The 24734-nt window shown below is 39.8% G+C and overlaps 1 protein-coding gene across 1 annotated transcript; it reads right to left on the bottom strand.

Moving 5' to 3' along the window:
- Positions 1–366: 366 nt before the first annotated feature.
- Positions 367–24288, bottom strand: LOC132126254 (thimet oligopeptidase-like). The gene is made up of 13 exons (XM_059537384.1): positions 24137–24288; positions 23028–23234; positions 21347–21495; positions 20933–21040; positions 20735–20837; positions 20463–20623; positions 20209–20344; positions 5901–6267; positions 4099–4300; positions 3504–3690; positions 1988–2116; positions 989–1125; positions 367–906 (listed from the first exon to the last, which is right to left on the bottom strand). The coding sequence occupies exons 1-13, from the start codon at positions 24147–24149 to the stop codon at positions 745–747; spliced, it is 2061 nt and encodes a 686-aa protein (XP_059393367.1). The 5' UTR covers positions 24150–24288; the 3' UTR covers positions 367–744.
- Positions 24289–24734: the final 446 nt, after the last annotated feature.

The following is a 24734-nucleotide window of genomic DNA, read 5'->3' as shown; positions in this document are numbered from 1 at the left end:
TTTTTGGACTCTCAAAGCCGTGATTCCCATTCACTTCCACTGTAACGGTTTGATTTAAAAATCTTGGTTTGTGTTCTACTGAAGAAACAATGTCACCACCATCTTGGATGCCCTGGGGTAAGCAGATAAACATCAAATTTTCATTTTTTTAAGACTAAACGTCTAACTTGGACTATCACATTAAAGTCTTACCCCTCAGTGTATTATAAGTTTATAGAATGACCATTAAGAAAAAGAAAAAGGGACTATAAAATAAAGTCAAATGTTAAGTCAAGTCAAAGTCACAGGTGAGGAAACCTAAAGTAAAAAAAAAAAAAAGAACATTTTAAAACTTTCTTCATGCAAAATGTATTTTTTTTCTTGTAATTTTGGGGTGGGATGTGAGCTGGACATGTGTTTGTAAGAAACTCCCATTAAAACAAAGCAAACATATAGCTGTCTGGTGACCTGCTGTTTATCATGTAGCTGGAGTCCCGTATGTGACATCAGCCGAATTATGTTTTATGAGTGCACAAAAGCAGCTCCTCGCCGTTTTTCCACAGGGAATTCAATACGCTCAACAGAAATGAGTTAAAACACAACAAATGTCCTTTGTAAATTTTTGTTTTAGACAGATGTCAATACATTTTACATTTTAAAACAACGCTTCATAGTGAAAGCTCTTGTGATAAGAGAATGAGCGTTTTGGGTTTAATAGGAGGTATCAGTCTGAGGTTTTGAGGGCTTAGCCTAACATTCAGGCAGTCAGCAGGCGCAGGGCTTGCCCGGCTCCAGCTCAACTGTGAGTCCCTTGCTGAGGAGGAAAGCATCCTGCTTTGGTTCTCTTCCCAGGAACTTCTTCAACATGTCAGCAGCATCCTCAGATCCTCCAGGCTTCAGAATGCACTTCCTATAGTCCAGACCCACCTGCGAGACAACACAGAAACATGAGTAAACACATAAAGGACATTTACACACAGGATTCACAAGCACTATTGGTTAATCTAACCTTAGGGTCCATGATGCCTTCTTGTTTGAAACGGGCATAGAACATATCCATGGAGAAGACTTCACTCCACAAGTAACCGTAGTACTGAGCATCATACCCTCCAGCCAGGTGACCGAAGGTAGCAGGCATGTTTGTCCCTGTAAGAGCAAGAAAACAAGAACGAAAGAAGAATGAGGAGGTGCTGATAACAATAAAACATGCATATAGAACAGTTTGTTCCGGTCCTTAAATCTGATTGGCTGAGAGATCTTTCCAGCCAGTATTGCCACAAAAAACATTTCACAATATATTGTCAGGGGTGCACATACATTTTTTGTTCTGGTTCTCATGAGAGCACCTGGAGATTTGGTTTGGTGCTCACACTGCTCAATGTGACCCATTAAATATGACTTTAAATTAAAATAAAATAATAAACAAAACAATGTGAGAATACTACTATATTTGAAAATAAAAAAATGTATATTAAATAAATTATATTACATTATTTAATAGTAAACTTAAAAATACAATGCAAAATGCTAATATTTACTTTTTTATAATTTCCCGCTCTGAAACCAGCAGCGCATAGCCAATATTTGTGACCCAGGACCACAAAACCAGTAATTAAGGGTAAATTTCTTGAAATTGAGATTTATAAATCATCTGAAAGCTGAATAAAAACAGCTTGTCAACCATGTCGGTACTGAAATGAGCGGTCTTATTTACACAGGACTTTTTTTTAGGTCGTGCATGCACACCACTTATGTGCACACCTGTATATTGCAATGAATGAATCTTCATTTTGTGGATATATTTATTTGTGATTTGGTGTAAACCATTACAGTGATGTGCATTTTATTTACCGTTTATTAAGCATATAACAAATACTGCAACCAATATGTTTCCATTTATTTGTCCTTTAAGCCATTGCAGAGAATTCCATACTAAATATTTATTTAGGAGTTTAATAAATAAATGAAGGATTTTTATTATATTGCTGAGGTCTAAATCTCATTTCACCTGGTGAGGAAGGAATTCCCAGGAGGTCCAGGCAAAGTCTGGCATACTCCTCAGCCGGGTCGAGACCACTCTTTGTGTGCAAAGCCTGGTCCACCTTAGCCAGAACAATCTGCCTCAAGTTAAACAGTCCTGAAAAACAGGAAGAAAAAGTTAGTAGGCCAGAGGATTTACAAAATGTTTAAAGATGGGACTTTTTTAATTTGTGAAAATTTGGTGTTACAAACCAGAACAGAAAGTCAACTCAGCGTTATTGCATTGTGAAAAACAGCTTACAGAGACAATTTAAAAACACTTATTTATAGGGACCACTATTAGGTAGTTGTGCATTATTGTGCATATTACTGACATATTGGCTGTTTATAAAGCACTTATTCCCAAAACCTACTCCACACCTAAACTTAACAACTACCTTACTAACTATTAATAAGCAGCAAATTAGGAGTTTATTAAGGCAAAGTCGTAGTTAATGGCTTGTTAATGGCAAGAAGTGACCGACATTTTTTTTCCTTCAAAAAATAATTCACCCAATCGTTCAAAATAAGAAAGTGTGAGCAAACAGAGTAAACATTTGTTACTAGGGTTGGGTACCGAAACCCGGTACCAATATGGGACCGGTACCTATGGAACCGGTATGCACCGAACAGAATCAGAACGAAGATTTCGGTTCCTCATTTCGGTGCCTGTTAAATGCCTGAGCGATCGATTGGAATATTTGTCCTGGTTCTCTGAAATGTACACAAGAAGCACAGGCATCGCTAGGCTTTTTAGCGGGGCTATAGCATTTATCTCCATAAACTGTTCACAAATTCGCAATCGCCTCAGAGTGAAACATCCACAAGCAAATGAAAGGCGCTTCCCAAAGCTGGTCACTCTAGCGAGACGTTATCTCTTTATTCCCGGGACATCTGTGCCATCAGAGAGGGTGTTTTCTACTGCGGGATGTCCACAGGCTATGTTCCAGACTAACCCCACATCATGAAATGTTACATTTTTTAAATAAAAATGTAAAACAATTATCGCGGCCAAAAATATTATCGAGTTCTTTTTTTTTTTTATTGTGCGATTAATTGATTTATCGACTATCGCGACAGGCCTACATACAGTCATTCACAGAACTGATTAAAGACAGTGACAGACAGCACTCATTTTGACTAAATATCAGAGTGATTGACTGAGATACAGCAGGAACATTATGTGTGGTTTTGTATTAAATGATGACCCAGATCGTGAAATACATTTATTACCCTTAGAGTAAGGGAAGCTTGGGAAATGAGAGCATCCAAGGAGCGTGTGAATGCTGTGGATTTATTATAAATCTTTTTAATGTTCTTCAATGTTATCCTTTTTAGGCTTTTTTTTATTATTAATTTATTTTTATAGAAGTATCGATTCAGGCACCGGTATCGAATAAAACCCAATCGATACCCAACCCTATTTGTTACGCTAACTTGTTGCTAGTGTGTCATCGGTTTCCAATTTTATTGTGAAAAATGACCAATGTGTGTTTTCCGGTCACCTGTGTTAGCAAGTCTAGACTTGATAAGTTTCTCCAGAAGCTCCTCTGGAATGGGGTTTCCTGTTTTGTAGTGCTTGGACATGCGCTGCAGGGGCTCCTTCTCCCAAACCCAGTTCTCCAACATCTGAGACGGAGCTTCCACAAAATCCCTCTCCACATGAGTCCCGCTGAACATCGCAAAGTCCGCCTGAACGAACAGAAAAATGACCGTATTTAAACTTCAGACTGCAATAGTGCGGTCAAATGATTATTCACATAAAAAATAAAAAGTTTTTGTTTGCATAATGCGTGTCCTGAGTATATTTATTATGTATATATAAATGCACACAGTATATATTTTGAAAATATTTACATCTATATTTATGTTCAAATAATTTATATTATAAATAAATACATTTAATATATAAACCGCCTATTCTTCTGAAAATATATACATGCATGTGTGTGTATTTATATATACATAAATATACAAAGCACACATACATATATATAAACAATATATGTAACTTTTATTTTGGATGCGATTAATCGTTTGACAGCACTCTATACTGCAAAATAGTTGCAACCTAAACCTCAGTGAAAGCCTTATTCAGACCTGAGCACAAAGCTGATGCATCACATGTCCAAACTCATGGAAGTATGTTTCCACTTCATCGTGCTGCAGCAGGGACGGCGCGTCAGCGGTGGGCTTGCTGAAGTTAGCTACCATCGCAGCCACAGCCATCTGCCTGGTCCCATCTGTGAGCAAACAGCCGGGCTGCAGGCCGAAGCATGCGGCATGGCCGTACTTCCCCTCCCTGCAGGGATAATGAAGAATTAGCAATTAATCTAGCTGAAGCTCAGCTTTCAGGATGAGAATGGGTTCTACGTCTCAGAAATCAGACAGTAAAGCCCTTGTAAAAACAACAGAATGTACAAAACTACAGAATGTCACATTTTATTATTGGGTGATTCAACACAAAGATGTTTTACCAGCTAAGAAGAGTTTTACCATCTTTTAGAGTTTCATTGCAAAAAATGTGTTTATGTATTTATATTCCATTATATCATATTCTATAAACAGTACCAGTCAAAAGTTTGGACACACAACTGGGAAGTGTGTCCAAACTTGACTATACTGTACTATCTTTTGTCTTTATTTTTACTCCCTAATATTGGTATCGGCCCCCAAAAAAGCCTTATCAGTCAGGCTCTAATTTAAAAAGGTGTTATGATGTAATTTAAATTTTCCCTTTCTCTTTGGAATGTTACAAGCTCTTGGTGCATAAAGAAGATCTATAAAGTTGCAAAGACTAAAGTCTTGAATCCAAAGAGATATTCTTTATAAAAGATAAGATTCAACCATCCCCTCCTAAAACGGCTCATTCTAACACGTCTATGTCACTATGTGGGAAGATTTGCATAATGCAGCCCAAATGTTCATGCAAAGAAGGAGAAACTTTTATTCTCGCAGTTACCGCCAGTGCCATGTTGTGGAGATTCTGCGTGTTTCGTTGTGAACGCCAAACTACTTTGTTTGGCCTTCCAAAAGAGGACACAACTGGAAATCAGTGGTTAAGTTGTATTTACAACACTGTTCTGGAACAGTTCAACCCAAATATGTAGACGGAGGACAAGGACTGTTTCGGGGTTCTACAATGCCTGTGTCTGTTTCTATAAAGTGGGGCAATAACAACTTTGCAAGGACATTCTGGTGCTTCTGACTCACAGCCTGTAAGTTTTCATATTCAAAGAATTCAAAGATGATACAAACATAACTTATGAGCAGTGTAGAGTAGTGCTTGTTGTTTTCATTTCTCCGATCACAAATGCGGACATGGTTTTATTTTTATGCAGCGCGATATGCAACACGTAAAAAGACAATATAAGTCATTATATTCATTATTTTCCCACTGGATGCAGCAAATGCCTCATTTATAATGGGTTTTATTGTTTTTGTCTCGTCGTGCAGGGGGACACGGCATCACAAAATGGTAAGGGCCGTAACATTTCCGTCACAAGCTTGAGGAATTCAGCCAATCACAAAGCACCGGAGAGTTGAAAATCAAAACACATCGCTTTTCCGACCAATGAGTAAAAATACCTGTTTCAGAAAGGCGGGGCATAGAGGAGAAAAAATAATGTACACTATGTGGAAAATAATGTGTTTAAAACCTTAACACCCAATACAACACCATATGACCCCTTAAACCATCCAATAAATTAAACATCTTACCTTTGGGGATTTAAGGGTTGTCTCTTATCTTAAAAGAACATTCTTAGGAAGTATTTAAAATACAACACATTCTTAACCTTTTTTCTTATATACAAAAATAGGAGGAATCAAAAAAAAAACTAAAAAAAATCACCATGATCACCAGAAAAAAAGTTCTGTAAAATACAATTATGAGTGCTCACCTGGGGAAAAGGTCCAGATAAAACTGTCCCACGACCTGGCCGGAGGTGCGGTCTTTGACACAGTACAGCGTAACATCATCGTGCCAGACATGTGCACCCTCCACCTGCTGGAAGCTGAGATTGAGCAGCTCCTGATAGATGTCCAGTAGGCCCTTGGTAACCACTTCCATTGGGAAATACTCCTTCAGTTGGTTCTGATCCACTGCATACTGGGTCTCCTCCACCTGGGTCATGTAATAGCGCGTGTCCCAGGCCTGGAGCTCTCCAGTGAAGGGCAGATTCCTCTTCTGGCTCTCCTGTTCCTTCAGCTTCAAAATCACAGCCCTCTCCTGCTCACCCAGGGGCTTCAGTTTATGGGCCAAATCCTCTACAGTGTGCAGGAGACAATGGAAAGACAAGGGGTTAGACAAAGATGTACTAAATTACTAAATTCAACAGAGAACAGGGCTGCTGCAAGATTTTTAAGCTAGCTCAAATTTAAGACTTTAAGACCTTTTTAAGTAAGGGTGCTCTGATTGATCGATAATCGCTTTGATCGTTGGTCTTTATAAAGGCCGATCTCGAGCTGATGTACGAGGTTTGGCATGACATGCAGTGGCACCGTCTCAGTCTCTGCCCGGCGCGGTAGTAATAATTATTACTAAGGTATAAGGTATAATTAAGAAGGTGAGGTACAATTCATATTTCTCCATTAAATAACTGATAAAGTAATCTGAAAACTTTCTGTGAGACATAATTTCACAAACGTTGTTAATGAATCACCACACGCTCTCTTTCTTGCTCTCTCAAAATGGTCTGCACAGTCTGCACAGTTGACACAGGAATTGTCACTTGCTCAATTGAGGCAGTGTTGCACCACTAAAGTTTATAAATTGCATTTCTTTTTCATTTTTGACAGCGTTTAAACATTCAGTGCTCAAGCTCTCCTGGAGACCAGCAACACACACACATAATGGCAGGTTCAGATAACTCTGCTTGCAGTACGTATGAGCTCATGTTAACAGATTAAAGCATTCACACTGCACACGGTTGCGGTCCGTCAGTGCATTCCAGGAGCGGTGCATCTACAGCAGTGCAGAGATCATTTACTCACGGGTCTATTTTTGCTGTGACGCAAGTACTGAATTGAAGTAACAGTGCTTTGTTTGCGGTAAATATGAACATGGATTGACACGTAAATGTAGTAATTAATGTGTTTCACAGTCAACACACAGGCTATGGCTTTTTGGCTAGGTTTAAAGGAAAAGGGCACTTTTAGATAAAGAAGGCAATAATAGATGACACTCGTGGAGGTAGGAAAACAAAGTTCTTTATGAACAGCAGGATTGCTTGTAATATACAATTAATTAGGGCTGCAACTAACGATTATTTTGATAATCGATTAATCTGTCGATTATTTTTACGATTAATCGGTTTATGTGCTTATATTTTAGTTTTTTCCATTTTTTCCCCAAGTAAATTATTAATAAAGGGTCTTTATCCTTCAGCATAGATTTTTAAGAGATTTTAACCATTTTGCATTGTCATATCCTCATTAAAAATATACCTGGAGTTATTTTATTGTGTTAGTAATCCTTTGTCGAACTCTTCTGCAATCAAAACACTGACCCATACTCTAGCAAATTTCACAAGGAGATATCAAATAATGTTTTCACCATGGCAGTCCTTAGAGCTCCTAAAGTAGTTTAACATCCCGGACAAAGCTTATTAAGGAATCTTTCAGAACATATTTTCACGAAGAATAAGGATAAAACAGAATAAAATTGCAGTGCATTGTATTTTATTATTTACTGGGAAACAGCTTTATAGCTTTTGCTGTGAAATTGTAAATTATCCTTCGAAAAAAGTGCCAATGGCATGAAACCTGAATGGAACTCACAATTTAAAGTAAAATCCATCAGAAGGTTGTCCAGAAAAAAAAATTGGACACACACAAAAAACCTGCTGTGTGAAAAAGAGCAGTGAATACTTAGAAAAAAAAAGTGCATTTCAAATATCTTTAAACATTTACCTCTCTCATTCAGTCATAATTAGGCTGCACGACTGAATTTTGAACTGGTAAACGACAAACTGATCACAGAACATGTTTGTAAAGCTTTAAATGTTAACTGTTAAAAAGCAATGTTATCAGCTTTTACGACTAAACATTTGCAAACAACATTGTACTGGAGAATCTGCACAAATGAAAGTCTTAGGGGCCGTTCACATATCGCGCCTAAAAACGCGTGGAAAACGCTAGGTGCACCGCTTTCTCCTCCTTTACAAAGCACAAAGGCAGAAGCGCCCCTGAGGCGTCTGCCTTTGCTAAGCAACCATGACGTGCTTTCTCCTTGAAGACGCGGAAATTTCAGCAAAGAATAAATGGATTTGCAGCTCAAAAAATCGCTTGCAGTAGCTCTGCTACTAAATTTATTTCAAAATGGAAATCCATATACAACTATGATCAGCTGTTCCTTTCATCTTGACTGAGCTTTTAACGTTGTTACGGGAAAGGATGAAGCTGATTGGTTAGTTCTTGTCACATGACCCGCGATGCGCTTGCTGCATTCTGAAAATGTGAGATGTTTTTAACTCGATGCGGTGCGGTGTTGGAAATAACGAACTTGAGCGCGCAAAAGACGCGATATGTGAACGTCCCCTTAAACAGTTCAGTAGTGCAGAGTTTACAGGTTACTCTTCTTTTTTGAAGGCTCAAAGTAAAGTACTCCCACATCCTGCTGAATGCTGCAGAGACCATAGACATGTACAGAAAGGCTTTCTATACATGTCTATGGCAGAGACGCTGTTCGGGAAGCACGTGACATAAAACGAGGCCAGCTATTGGCTATTCGCTACTTCTCCTGCTGTACTGGCTGAGTAAAACCTCCGGTGGCTCATTACTGCCACACTTTGGTCACCGCAGATTTGAAATATGCACGAAATGAGCCGCTTACGGCAAATAAAAGTTATTTAGCAACGAATCGATGACTAAATTAGTTGACAACTATTTTAATAATCGATTTTAATCGATTAAATCGATTCGTTGTTTCAGCTCTACAATTAATGCAAAAAAAAAAAAAAAAACAGTAGAGCTGACTTTCTTCAATGGTAAGTTTTAATTAAGAATGTTTGTGATAATGTAAGAAAAGTAGTTTAAATGTTTTGCCACTTGTTTGAGCAATTTAATATATAAATCTTGAAGTATAAGCAAAAGTAGACAGCACTGAATAATGGGTTTATTACATTTAAACATCTATGAAACATTGTAGTACTGTGTAAACAAAAAACAAAACAAAAAAAGAATCACGATGCTGAAACGCACTTTAAGTAATGTTTGTATTTGACATCAAAATAATGGATAAATGTTGTGTTTGTAGTAAACAGCCATGAATCAGTAGTGCTCGTGTGAAAGCAGTCTGTGATGCTTCTGCACCACATACAGTTTGTACACACATAGACTGCATACACACTGCAAAACGTCTCCGGTTACTATCGTAACCTCGGTTCCCTGAGAGGCGGGAACGAGACATTACGTCAGCTAAGACGTATATGGGAACTCTTCCCTTCTTCACTTTCACTGAAATCTTATTGGCTAACGCCAGCTGGGGACAGCTGGCCAATTGACGCGAAGCATGCAAATACTGACAGGTCAGTGGGCAGTATAAAATGCATGGGTGCGAAAATTACGTCAGAATCACGACTGAACGCTAGCACAGCTGATCAAACAGCGACCACGGCGGCTAACGTAATGTCTCGTTCCCACCTCTCAGGGAACCGAGGTTACGATAGTAACCGGAGACGTTCCCTCTCGAGGCGGTAACTCAACATTACGTCAGCTAAGACGTATATGGGAACTGTATAAAATCCTGCCGTGAGAGCAGTGAAGATAAGCCCTGAACGGAGTCAATCACCCCCACACATAAGCAGGACAGTTCTAGCCAATGGCCGTGTCGCTAAGAGTGCTTGCATCTGATAGGCGGAACTAGGCCAATGAGACATCTGCTCCGACCCTAACAAGATTTGCATAACTTCAAGCAATATATTCGAAGTCTGCACTAACCAGGGCAGACACAACGCAATAAGCACTCAAGCATGAGAGTTAAACAGAGTCGACAGCGTTTGCGGTGACAACTGCTTAACCCATTTAAACCATAACACAGAGTTAGCAGCCATGGTAACTACTGTATAGCTGGTTATAACAGAATGAATAAAACTTAACTCACCGAAAGTACATGTGACGCTACAGAGGGTACATCCAGCTTGTAAAACCTGGCGATTGTGTTCTGGGAAGACCAGCGAGCAGCAAAACATAAATACTGGACAGACATACCTCTAGACCAGGCCCATCAGGAAGCATTTATATTGTCCTCGCAGAATGAGCTCTGATGTTGAGGGGATAATCCTTCCCCTGGCATTTGATAGCGTCCACGATCCAGTGAGAAAGTCTCGGTTTAGAAACAGCACGTCCCTTATTACATCCACCAAGCACACGAACAGCTGGTCTGACTGACGAAAGGCGGCCGAGTGATTCATATACATCCGTAAAACTCTAACAGGGTACCGGCGCTCTGAGTATCAGCGTCACGCGAGGCTGACGGCTCAACAGATAAGGCGGGTAGGGAAACAAAACGGTGTATTGAGTGACTTCGGAACGAAACCCGGTCTTGGCTGGAGAGTGACGTTACAGTCGCCAGGTCCGAACACGATGCAATATCGTTCACCAAACGCAAAGCAGACTTCAGGGAAGCTCCTTAACCGCAATCGAAGCTAAGGGCTCGAACGGTAGTAAGAGATAGAGCCCTCAAAACTAGAGCTAAATCCCTCGGTGGCACGGAGGGCGGCCATGAAGTACACCATCTCCTTGCTCCCCTGAGAAAAAACTGATTACCAGAGCGTGCTTACCGATCGTTTGCCTATCAACCGGGGAACGAAAAGCGGCAATAGCGGTCACATACACCTTCAGCATGGATAGTTTCAAACTCCCGCTATCCATACTGTGCTGTAGAAAGCGAAAACATTTGGACACGGAACAGGTCCCCGGGTCAATATAAATGTCATCGCACCATTTTGTGAAAACTCCCCACTTCTGCGCGTAGCAGCGAATGTTTGATGGTGCTCACGTCTCTGTAAGTGTGTTTAGCACTCGTCTTACAGTGCGTGTTCTCGCTCGTGGCAAACAAATCCACTTCCTCCCTCCCAAATCATTATATCTGATCCTGGGTGAAGCCTCCATCTCCTTGAGGAATCCCGTTCCTCGAAAGCATGCTCACTCCATGGTTCAAAGTACCGGGGATGTGCGACGCTCTTATGGAGATTAAGTGTCGGTCCGCCCACAACAGGAGACTCGCTGCCTGTTTGAATAGAGCTCTGGAGCGCACGCCGCCCTGGCGATTTATGTACGAGACCACAGACGTGTTGTCGGTTTGAATCAGTACATGTTGCCGCTCCAATTTCGACCGAAAGGCTTGCAGGGCTAAGGACACCGCTTCCAATTCCAAACGGTGTATGTGCCACCTTCTCTGTGACTCCGACCACAGGCCTGAGGCAGGTACGCCCAGACGCACTGCTCCCCAGCCTGAAGTAGACGCGTTCGTAGAGAAAAGAGCTCCTGGGCTGAACATGTCCGGGCTGTTCCACGGTCTCAGAGTGCTGACGCAACTGTGAATGACCGTATGTGCTTGTGGACCGAAGACCACGCCCTCGGCGGAACTCGAGTTACAGCCAAAACAGTAGCGGCTGCAATGTAGACCCAGATGGCGCACTGAAGCCGCCGCCACCATCAGTCCCAGAGGCCTCTGAAATTCCCTCAGTGTAAACGACCTGCCCGGTCTGAAACAGCGCAGAGTCGATGAAATGCTCTAGAGAGAGATGGGCTCGCATCGCCATCAAGTCCAAACATATTCCCAGATATGTTACAGTCTGAGTAAAATCACGCTCTTCTGCTTATTCACACGCAGTCCCAGCGTATCCAAACGGCGAAGCATTGTTTTCACGTGACTGATAGCACATCTCTTGAGTGGGCTAAAATCAGCCAATCGTCCAGGTAATTCCACATGCGCATTCCGCTAGATCTGAGGGGAAATTTCGCTCTATCGCTCCCTCTCGAGCAGATTGAGAACTTCCTGTAGCAGAACAGGACGGTTCTGGGGCAAAGTCAGTGACGGGACCACGCCATTGAAGCGGGGAGGTCTGCGTTTGAATTGGAGAGGCGAGTCGCGTCGCGTAATGGTGTGACACTCTTGTGCCATCGAGAGGCCATTATAATCATGGGTTTGTGGCTCTGCGCTGTTTGAGATAGGGCGAGTGACACAATGTTGGGTGCAAGAATTCGGATACATGGTTCTATAGTAAAATTTTTACTCACACAAACATCATATAAACACATAGCAATCGTCACCCATAGTGACATGGGGGACATGATGCATGTGTTTTTGTGGTGTTAGCACTCTCGCTCCCTCGCGAGGCCATTATAATCATAGGTTGTGGCTCTGCACTGTTCTGAGACAGGGCGAGTGACACAGTGATGAGTGTAAGAGGAAGTAAAGCTCTTTTGTTGATTGTATACATGCTTTTATTGTGGAACTCACACAAACAGCATTTAAACAGACATAGCAATTGTCGCCCGAAGGAACATGGGGGACATAATGCATCTGAACATGGAGGGTGACACCGTGTTTTTGTGGTGTTGGCACTCTCGCTCCCTCGCGAGGCCATTATAATCATAGGTTGTGGCTCAGCGCTGCTATGAGACAGGGCGAGTGACACAGTGTTGAGTGTAAGAGAAAGAATAGGTCTTTTGTTGATTGTGTACATGCTTCTATTGTGGAACTCACACAAACAGCATTTAAACACACATAGCAATCGTCGCCCGAAGGAAATGGGGGACATGATGCATTTGAACATGGCACTAGGGGGCGGGGCCTCCCGCGTACTCACTTTTTCACTTTATCGGTCAGTCATGGAGACGGCTAGATGGCGCGCTGGCTCTCTCGCGGCGCGGGGTCCTCAACCGACCCTGACGTTTCATCTTACCACTGCTGGTTTCGGCCGAAACGAGCATCCGGTTCAGAGCGGGGTGTCACCGCGGGCTATTTTAGCTGGTCTTAGAGCCTGACGAGGTGCATAAGAGCGGAACCTCGCAGATGAAGACTGGAGTGAGTGACGGGGTATGACGTGGCTCATCGCCTTGGGGCGCTTTCTGCGTCTCTGAGAAAAGCTCCATGACATCACCAAAGAGGCCGGAGGGAGCAACTGGAACGTTTAGGAGCGTCCTACGGTCCGCGTCTTCCAGGACAGCTAGGGTAAGCCATAGGTGCCTGTAAGGACGACCATGAGCCCCATTAAACGGCTGAGCAGAGCGCTTAGTAACCATCAGCGCAAGATCAGTTGCCGCGCGCAGATCCTTGATGACGTCAACGCTACTGTGCCGCCGTCTGCCTGAAACACCTTGAGTATTGCCCTGGCATGAAGAGCAGAAGCTGCCTTCCCTCAGAAGCATAGGCTTTGTCCGTCTAAGGGCCGTGAACCGCACGGCTTGGAAGGCAGGCTGTGGTCCGAACCAAATGCAGAGGGAGACGGGCACAGGTGCACAGTCTCCTCGACGGGGGGAGGGTTTCCGCCCCGTCCACGTGCGTGAACATGGCCTGTGTAGCAGATTGGGTGCGCGCCGATTGGGGTGCAGCCCACGACTTCACCACAAGCTCTTGCATGCCTCAATGCCGTCTGGTAGCAGCTCGACTGGAGGAGCCACGAGTCCAGTTACCTTTCACAGGCTTGTCAGGTGCGTTGCAAGCGAGACCCAGCTCCGTGACGGCCTTTCCGAAGACCCTGACGAGCTCCTCCTGGAGGTCTGCAGGGCCCTCTTGGTCAGGGCAGTCCCTCTTTACTGAGAGGCCAAAATTTTTCCGACATCGAAAGCGACATGGAGTCTTTTTCTTCACCAGCTCCGAAGAGGACGAAGTTCGCGGGGCGGAAGCTATCGTCCACCACGCCAACGTCAAACTCGTCTTCGGGTGGGGGAGGGCCCACCAGCGGCTCGCTGGCGGCAGTGGGCCTCATTCTCGCTGTTTTCCGAGCCACTCTGGCTCTGAGGGCGCGTACTGGCAGCTCGGCACAGTTGGCGCACGTGTGGTCCGTGTGAGAATCCCAGGCAGGTCACACAGAACTGGTGAAGGTCCGAATCTAGCATTGGCAGCCATCTATGCGGAGAGGAAAAACAGGGTGAGTAGTCCTCTATTGCAACTTCCACGATGACTTAGATAAGACTTCTAGCGTGAAGAAAGAGATTCTGACGTAATTTTCGCGCCCATGCATTTTATACTGCCCACTGTCAGTATTTGCATGCTTCGCGTCAATTGGCCAGCTGTCCCCAGCTGGCGTTAGCCAATAAGATTTCAGTGAAAGTGGAGAAGGGAAGAGTTCCCATATACGTCTTAGCTGACGTATTGTTGAGTTACCGCCTCGAGAGGGAACTGCCTCACATACAGCTCATGAAATCCGGCCTGTGCTGTGTGTAAGCTATTGTGCAACAATTGCACGATTGTCAAAACAAAAATGCAGTGCATGATCAAACATTTAGGTGAGATAAATATATGTAACATTTTTTCCTAAAAAATCCCTCCACGCCTCAAAGTAAAGGAACACTCGACTTTTTTTTTTTTAAATAGGCTAATTTTCCAACTTGACTAGAGTTAAACAGTTGAGGTTTACCGTTCAAGGAACTGTGCTGTCGTACCATGGGTGCAGCAGGCACAGTGATATTAAACAGTTGAGTTTTACCATTTTCACTTTTAGCTAAGGGACTATTTCACTACCCTGCTGCACCCATGGCTAGGCAGGAAAGTTCCTTGAACGGTAAAACTCAACTGTTTAACTCTAGGGGAGTTGGAAAATGTGCCTATTTTCAAAAAAAGTGGAGTGTTCTTTTAAAAAATCCCTTCTCACGAGAGTCATCTAAGAGGGGAATTCATTTCAAAAAATGAAATCCAGGCCCTGTATAAATCAAATCTTGATTGGATCATCACTATAAATACTTCTACATGATAAAAAGAAGGCTTTAAATGATCGGTATCCATGATCGAATCAGCAGATACGACTTTCTGTGATCGGCCTCAACAATCCTGATTGGAGCACCCCTATTTTTAAGACCTGCACAAATAAAATTAATACCATATGAACATAATATAGGGCAATGCCTATAGTAACATAGTTGGCTGTAAAAAGCATAAATTACCATTCAGATTAGGGCTGTAGCTATCGAATATTTTAGTAATCGAGTATTCTACCAAAAATTCCATCGATTAATCGAGTAATCGGATAAAATGTGTTTTTGCTTAATTAAAGTGCAATACTTATTATGCAAGAGAAAATAAGACTCCCGGGTCATCTCTTAAAATGAACAACTAAGTTTCGTTTTTTAGAATATTTATTTTTGTATTTTTTAAATGCATAGAATGCAATGCATACATCAAAAATAAACATTTATTTAGTACCCATTGTTTCTCTGTCTGTACTTGTACTGTGAACAATGACAATAAAGTTGACAGATGAATTAAGTGCATTTAAGCAGTGCCGTCGCTTCCTACACGCAGAATACGCAGTCTGCGTAGGGCACCAACTACCAGAGGGGGCACCATCCCAGTTGCTCAAAAAAAAAAAAAAACTTCCGCCATTCTCCCATCCGCGCTCGCCACTGCTTGCACCTCATGTTTTCGGCTGAATGTTCATAATTGATGGATGAACATCTATGTCCGGGTAAAGGACATCAGCAATCCGGCGCAGAGAAAAGAAAACTAAAGAAAGTAAAACAATTAAAAAAAAAAAAAAAAGTTGGCTTGACATTAGATGTTCCAGAGTCTCAAATTTAGGGACCGTCTCTAAAGTTACATGCGATATTGGAATACACTTTTCTAATGTCAGTAGCATTTGAGGAGAATGACTTACATTCATAAAAACAACTGTAATTGTTAATCTAGGTGACAGCTATAAAGCACAATTGAATTGAATGTTGGATATTTATTAAAATAAACTGTAAATCATATGTAAATTATGATACTTTTTCACATGGGCTCAAACGCAAATTTGAAACTCAATAGCATTTGAGGAGAAAGACTTGCAGTCATAAAAAAATTGTAATGTGTTCATTTAGGTGTCAGCTACAATGCACACCTTATACATTTTTAATATATATTAAAATAAATTATAAATCATTTAGGTAAAAAATAGGCCCATTTATCACTTTCAGGCCCATTCCTGTGAACTTTTTTTTTTTAACGAAAATTACAGATGGTTTTAACAATAACACCGCAAATCATCGTTCTTGTTGCCATGGTAACTGCAAATTAACCATGGTTTTGTTACTTCAAATAATAATTTACAAATTATTAATATACTGTAATATTTTTTTGATGTTTTTGTTGCTATAAAATAGAGCTAAGCCATCAATAGCCTTTAAAATGACTTAAAATGCATTATATAAAAAAACAATGAGGCAATAATGATTGGTTAATAATAAAACTGTTAAAATACATAATGTAGGCAAATACAAAATAAACAATTTATGTACATTATTACAAATGCCTACAAAGGGAGCCAGATGCCATGTAATTGTTGCTGTTACACTTACAGGACAATCAAATCCTTGTTTAGGCTACTGACCAAACATTTAATTCATATTCACTTAATCTTTCCTTTTTGGCCACCTTTTTGCTATAGATGACACAGCCTTTATAATTTCTTCAACAAAAAACATGTATATCACAACCCTTACAAAAAAGAGATAATAAAGTTATAGCCATAGGTAAATGTCGGGAGCCACAATTGTAATTTGAAAATAATACAATTTATTCATTTAGTTTTTTATTTGATTAAAATAATTTTTTCACCCCTATAGTAGGTGTTTTTTTCATCATCATATTTGAGGAAGGGGGGCACAACAATACAATCCTGCTTAGAGCACCCATTTGGCCAGCAGCGCCCCTGCAATTAAGTGCCATTCAGTTGGGGTTTTAAATAAAGTATTTTCTGAGATGCACAGTAAACACCTAAAACATTAATTTAATTTATCTTTTAATTATTGAAAATTAAGCAAACTTAACTTTTTGGTACTAAACCACAACAGGACTTTTATTTTGACAGGTTGACGTACCTTTACAGTTCTGTGTATGTGATGTGACGCTAGTTTTACTCAAATCAAATGGTCAAATACTCACGAAGTGACTGTCAGAGCAGTTCTGGAGATGTTGTTCATGTGTTCACGTCATGCACGTGATTTGCACGGGGGTCATGACCCCCTCAAAAATCAGATCCAGCTAATATAACCCCCCCAATATCACATCATTCAAATTAAAATAAATATGAAATATTCCGAATGCATACTTTTGTTCGTTTTCTTTATTAATTTCATTTGCCAGCAAGAAAGATAGTATCATATTTTAAATAATCTGTAAAGAACCCCCCGCACCGACTACTTGGTATTACCCAATCGGCTTTCTCTACCAAGTTTGTTCACTATTTTGCGCAGTCGATGGGATGAATGGTTGGAGAAAGCTGATGGAAAGATGAAAAGGACACTGAAAGGCGGCCAGACGACGATTTTTCATTGTTGGTCGACAACAGGCAAAAAAAAAAATAATAATAAAAAAATAAAAAAAAACTGAGGTACCCCTATTGCTAAATTAGCTGTTAAGTTAGCTCTGCGTTTCTCAAAGTGTAGGGAATACAGACATGACAAGTGGGGTGCGACAAACAGGTTTTGTGCCCATCTTTTTAATTCCTTTATTTATTGACCATACACTCAAAACAAAACAAAGACACTTTTAAGTATCACGCCTTACTTAACCTTTTCACGCGTAAGTTTAAAAGTTTTTCAAGGCGACCGTTATTGATCGTAGTATCACTTTATGGGGAGACGCGTCTTCATTGCTTGTCACACCCGCAGCCACAATGGTGCTGAATGACTGATAATCTGCTTTTATTTCCTTTTTTATTCAATTTCACACAAATTTGTTAGCTATAGCAGGATATATCTGATATTCCGATTGTCAAATATGTGCAAGTGGATGTGTTTTGTTGTTTGTTGTACACTTTTATAACGATCGCGTTAGTTGAGCCCCCCCAATGGTAGACCGAAAGTTACGCCCTTGGTTCACGTTCTCATTTAGTGAGACAGCAGATGCTGAAATTACCGCGAGCGTCACTTGCGCTTCAGTGTGTGTGATAAAGGAAGACGCGCTTCTGCTCCATTCATTAACAGAGACACGCAGAACATGCATGATTCATATTTAAATAGACTGTTCCGGCTTAATATTTACAGATATTAGTCCATATCGGGATTTGATGTAAGTGCAATGACCTATTTTTGATTAATTCATTCAAAATTTGGCAAATTCCGTGCCATTCCACGTTAAACTGTAAATTCGTTTTTATGACTGGATTCTGCGATTCCCTCCGCGTTTTCTGCATCGCGGAAATCATAGGGCCCTAGTTGTGGTATGCCAGCTCTATCTTGCAATGGACACACACCACGAAGTTCTCTTTACGTTTGCCCACGCCCTCAAATCAAAACAGTGCTGACTCCTTGTGCCTCCTTCCGTTTTGTGGGTGACGCAAACGTGTTGTCACATAAAAAAAATCATTGCGAAAGAACCTGACGTGAGATTTAAAATAAATAAAAAGAGCTTCGAGGCAGAGGAATTTGCCTCGATCATTTTTTGTAATCAAGTTACTTGAGAAATCGTTTCACCCCTAGTTCAGATACAAGTTTTCATAAACAAAAAAAAAAAGTTTTATAAAATGATACTTATTTTTCATGCTTTAAACAATTTTTAAGAAAATGGATGAGTCAAAAGTATTATTATATTAATTTAATAATAAACATTTTACCGTTTAGATTTTTTATACCGTAGCTCCTAGAACTGGCGGATTTTCTCACTTTTTGGCATGTTTGCACCACAGGAACTAGGAACGTATTAATTCTAGAAACTCCAACTGAGGGACCTAAACTGCCTTCTACTTCAGAGTAGGGTCTAAAACAGTTCTACAGGAACTACCAGAGACGAAAGTGTACACTGACTGGCCAAACACACGCAAAACATCGGCTATTTTTTTAAAAAGCCATGTAAAAATATTTACTCCAGTTCTAGGACCACATGTTTTGGGACAGCTCCAGTCTCAACGGTGTTATTTTCAGGGGTTAAAGAAAAGAAAAAAAATTCTGAGCCTGAACATTTTTCCGGGGGAGGGGCAGCACATGCAAAGCATGCAATGACTGTGGTAACTTCAACATTTGAAAGGATACTGTGGCAAAGTTATTGCTTTCTTTATTGCTTTCAAACTGATTTTCTTTTTAATTAATATATGGATAACCTCAAGAATAAAAGCGGTGTCATGCTCTTGGAAAATTATGCGACACTAGGGGTGTGACGATCCTCTTAGCTCGCCAGATGAGACAAAATACAGATACTTGGTTCACTAGAACGTGACAATATTTTAATTTAAAAAAAAATTACGAAATTTTCAATTACAAAATATTTGTACTTAAATACATTATGTATTAAATAATGTATTAATAACTGTATTATGACGTTTCACTTTACAGCGTGATTAATGTTTAAATCAATTACATTTTAATATTTGGCCATGTGCAGAAATTTTTATTTTGAAATCCCGAAGTACAATACATGGCATATTTAGACATAGGTTGATGTCCTCCTGTGTTGGAAAAGGTTTATAAACGATTTACGTTACAAATCTAGTAACATAATGCACACTGTTTCTCAAGATGAACGTTAAGCAATTCAAATTCACTGCATATACAGAGGAAGAGTTTTGCCCCTTTCACACATACAGTCTTCCCAGGTAAATTACCGGTAAGTTACCATTAATAGAGCATATGTGAACAGGACCTTTTCAAAAATCCCCATTGAATTTGTTTTGGCAATCATATCGTTCTTATGGAGATGACATGATTACTCTGAGCTGTTTACAAAGCTCCACTGCTTTCTATGTAAATATGCACTAGATGGACATCTTTGACCATTTCGCCTAGCAGCTTTTTGTCGCACTTCTCCATTCATCAGGGCTGCTTCTCTGCAATTGAATACTATATTATGCATGTCTCGTGTTTATAAGAGCAAAACATTCTTACTGGCTAGTAATGTCAGTTTGGTTGAGCGTGAAAGCTGCTTCTCTCATACCATTGGTAGGCAAACTCATGGCCTCGAAAGTGATATCAATCAACAAGTGTTTTTTTTTTTTTTTTTTTGTAATGTAGGATTATTTTTTTATGTGAGATTCTTGTCTATTTCCATGTAAAGATACCAGTCATTACCAAGGAAAGTTGCAACCGTCTTGGAGGTCTTGGCCATGTTCATCTCAAGCACAAAGTCAGCGTGAGTGCTGAAGCCCAGCAGGCTGCTCTTCCGAGAGCGCAACTCTACGAGCTCGTTCAGGATAGCAGAGTTTTCCTGTCAGGAGAATCATTACAGTAGCACTATGAAAATGATTCACTGCAATTATTTTAAAGCAAAGTGTTATTGCATAGCATTGTAGTTCTGGTTACAGGTGATTTCTGGGATGTCCGACCTCTTTGCAACGCGAGTTGAAAGCTTCCTCTAATTTCTTCCGTGTTTCTGGGACGTAGCATTTCTTCATGGTGGGGAAATAATGAGGATACTTCAGAGTGAGCTTCAGTTTTCCCGAATCATCCTTCTCCAGAGAGTTAAGGAAATCCTCGGGAAGCCCCCCTAATAAAAGCATTTACACCCATTTTCAAAACTACATGTAAGAGAAGAAAAAATAATTGTTCATGCAAGCACTAAGTGTCTCTCTGAAAAGCAAGTATCGTGTCCACCCACCGAGTTCCTCGCGAGAGAAATGGAGGCAAGTTGTATCTTCGTTCAGGTGTTTGTTGAAATCGATACACAGAGTGCTCATTTTCTTCTTGATCTTTTTGATCTCCTGTTACAGGGAAAATAAAACTCTGTTACAGGCTAGAAGAGAGCGTTTGTGTTACTGCTCCACAGAAAACTGAAAGGAAGATCTTAATATCTGACCTCCTGCGTATCTTTGGGAAGATGGAGGCCGTTCCTTTTGCCAAGCTTAATAAGTCTCTCCATATAACGCTTGGCCTCGGGCGTTAAACTCTCATCTGAGAGCTTCTCCTGTTAAAAAGCACATGAGTTATTTATAAATTCCTTAAAATGACAAGACATAATAACACAAAAAAACGCAGTTGCTTCAAAAAATTTGGTGTTTACAAAAGGTGTTCTAAACTTACATCATCTTTAATTGTTTGCATAGAAATTTGTAGCAAAACTTTATGCACAAGTTGGTGGAACAACACGCTAATGTGTGACTTATTGGGTTAAGTCAGGATTTCTCAGCTGTCTCAGACCTCAGTTCTGTCCCTGAAAGATACTAGCGTTTAGTTCCTGTGAGATCTGTGTTGGTGCTCGCTCCCTGCTCACCTCCAGAGCCACGATTCTCTGATAAACATCCTCTCTCATACTCATCTCCACATCAAACTCTGACAGCTTCTTATCGGCGTCAGTGCTGGCCGTGCGGACGTCCTTACAGGTGGACACATGCTGAGGGAAATCCAGCATGTTCCGCTGAACTGCAAAAAGAACAAGTGCATTTTTGAAAACACATAATCAGTTGTTTTTGATACTTGAATTTAATCAGCAGGTCCTCAGAGATTCTACGCATAATGCAATAACATATCTATTGAACAAATATTAAATAAAATAATAAAAAGGGGCATATTTAAATTTTTGTTTGGCTGGAATTAAAATTCAGCTAATTCAACACCTGAACAATAGTGAAGCGCAGAGGAACACACGAGCTGCTCTGTCATTATGCAAAAAGTGCTGAATGGCGTATCCCACTCCACACTGTTTTCCTGCACACTCAGACTTTTTTTTGATGGCGCTTACAAAAGTAGATAAGATAGATTTGTTTCTTTGCAAATGTCACCCCTGGACTGAACTATAAGGATAAAAGTAATCCAAAACAAACAACCACTTAGCTGATTAACAGAAATATTGTGTTAATTTATTTTATTATTTAAAATAAAAAAATATTTTGTAAAATCAGTGTTACGTCATATGTAACCCCTGTTTAACCCTTGTGTGCCCTTAAGGGGACATTTTTGTCTATTTGATCATTTTGGCTGTTTAATGCTCAGAGCATACATTTTCTGCTTCTGCTAAAAAAAAAGGCCAACTGCTGCTGCATTGAAATTATGTAATATAATAGTGTGGGAGTATTGGCTTACGTGTGTGCTATGAATTTTTTTTTTATTCTGACAGTGTATAAAAATTATTACTGTTTGTAATCATAAAATTATCTAAGACTGTAAAAAAACGATTAAATAACTTCATAGCATTTAGTATATGAAAAAAATATATATATATATATATATATATATATAATTCCTTTTTTTTAACAGAGCAATTTTGTAAACAAACTGCCATTTAAAGGATTAAAATCCATTTTTGGTAGTGATGATCGGAATGGTTTTGGTAAAACAATTTCTCTCTGTGAAAGCTTGATTTTATTATTATTTTATTTTATTTATTTATTTAGACGTATATATACCCTATATACTTATATGACATAAATGAATTATATTCAATTATAAATTCAATTACAATTAAATTCTACAAATTATTATATAAAAAATTATTGTTGTTAAACATGAAATGGTATAAACTGTTTGCATATGTCTTTTTATATTAGATTTAATACATCAAGCTTTACAGATCATATAGCATCACATAGGAGAATATGGAGCTCGTTTTTGAAAAGAAACAACTCAGTGATGACTGAAAGATACAAAAATAAAAAACATTCTCCAAAAGCCTTGTTATGCACCACATTAGATACTAACACTTTATTTTTGAAATGATGTATGTATAATCAAGTAAAGCTAAAATGCTTAAGTCCAGTAAGTGTGCATTTAAAAATACTACAAATGAAAAAAAATCTGTAAAGATCTTTAAATCAAATAAAAACACATAACCCTGGGGGGGGGGGGGGGGTGTATTTTGTTGAATTATGTTAAAAGGCCTTGTACATTATCAGATGACAGGTTGTTCAGCAACATTTCTATTATTAAACTGTGTTTATAATGGTGTTGATTTTTACCCGTGTACTCCACTTCCACATCCGCGAGGGCCTTCAGGGTGTTCTCATAGCTGACACTGGACACGTCCAGAGCACCAACCATGTCATACACCTTTTTGGTCTTGGCAATGAGCTCTTCAGTAAGCTGCTGGATCCGGTCAGGAATGAGATCCCAGCGCAAACGGTTGTCATCACAGACCCGGTCCCCAGAGCCAAACACAACTTCACCTGAACATGCAAAAACAACACTGCTTACACTGAATATTATAACAGTATACACTTAAATGTGATTCACATATGGAACCTGTTTCCAGATGCCTATATCTTATTATTCCTAAAACAACAAATCCATCGACCAATCATGCTTTTAGGCTAATGACTGTTCTACCACCTGGTTTTATATATATATATATATATATATATATATATATATATATATAAAAGTGTGTCGACTCCTTTGGCTAGAGAATTTTCAATTCAAATTTTTTTTTATTATTATTATTAACTTGAAATATTTGAATAAAATATAATTATTACGTAATTGTAATAAGATATTTTCTCTCTCTCTCTCTTTCTATATATATATATATACACACACACACGCATATTAAATGCACATTACTTATGTATCATACCAGTAAGTTAAGTTAAATAAGATTTATAGCGATCTCTTTAGCACCAAATGAACATGGATATCTGCTCGATACAGTCATTGTGAGAGATATTGTTGCGGGCGTGTTATCAGTTTGCTAATAAATCCTAGAACTTAATTATCCAGCTAACCATGCTCTGCTTAAACATATCGCATTTAACGTACTTGGGTTGACCCTAAACCCACATTATACAGAGAAAAGCCGCGTCAGAACACGTAAGAAATATTTTTTGGAAACAGAGAAATCATAATGGTTAACGAATCTCTTGTAACGTAAGCTTAGGCCCTGTCAGTGTGTTTTCATGAGCCGGAGTTCAGGAACAGCTGACCCACAGATCACTAGCGGACTGCGCCAACGAGCCACAACACGGCTGCACTGCTTCGGCTTCTTTTAAAAGCTAGGCAATTATAGTAGGGTTCTTATATTCTGGTGGTACAATGCATGCTTTTGAAGTGTATCGTAGAGGGTATTTCTTACCTGTAGGAGCCATTTTCCTCTCAGTCAGTCAGAAACACCGCGTGCAACGATTCAAAGAACATGTAACAGCCGCTCACTCACTCTTCCTGCTGCGGTCACGTGATCCTCAATGGAGCCCGGGAATGGTTGAGGACTTCTACAGCATCTATCTATCTATCTATCTATCTATCTATCTATCTATCTATCTATCTATCTGTCTATCTGTCTATCTGTCTATCTGTCTGTCTGTCTGTCTGTCTGTCTGTGTGTCTGTCTGTCTGCGTCTAAATCTAAATCATAATGTACATGAAAAAGAGTGAAGAACTCGCTGTGTGAAACATTGAATCATATCCTGAAAAGCTGTAAATAACTATGATTCGACTCTGGGGGGGGGGGGGTCTGTTAATGCCATCTGCTGGCGAGGTGAGAAGTTTTTGTTTTTGATTAACCATATAATGATTGATTATATAATGATCAATGATTGATTATATTAAAAACAGGGGCGTAGATTACGCGGGGGACGTGCATTAATTTGATCCAAAGTACAGCAAAACAGTAAACTGAAATATTGTTACTAGACTATTTAAAATAACTTTTCTATTTGAATATATTTCAAAAT

The sequence above is a fragment of the Carassius carassius genome, chromosome 44 (genome assembly GCF_963082965.1).
Source record: "Carassius carassius chromosome 44, fCarCar2.1, whole genome shotgun sequence".
Lineage (NCBI taxonomy): Eukaryota > Metazoa > Chordata > Actinopteri > Cypriniformes > Cyprinidae > Carassius > Carassius carassius.
This window is presented reverse-complemented; position numbering and strand designations above follow the sequence as displayed.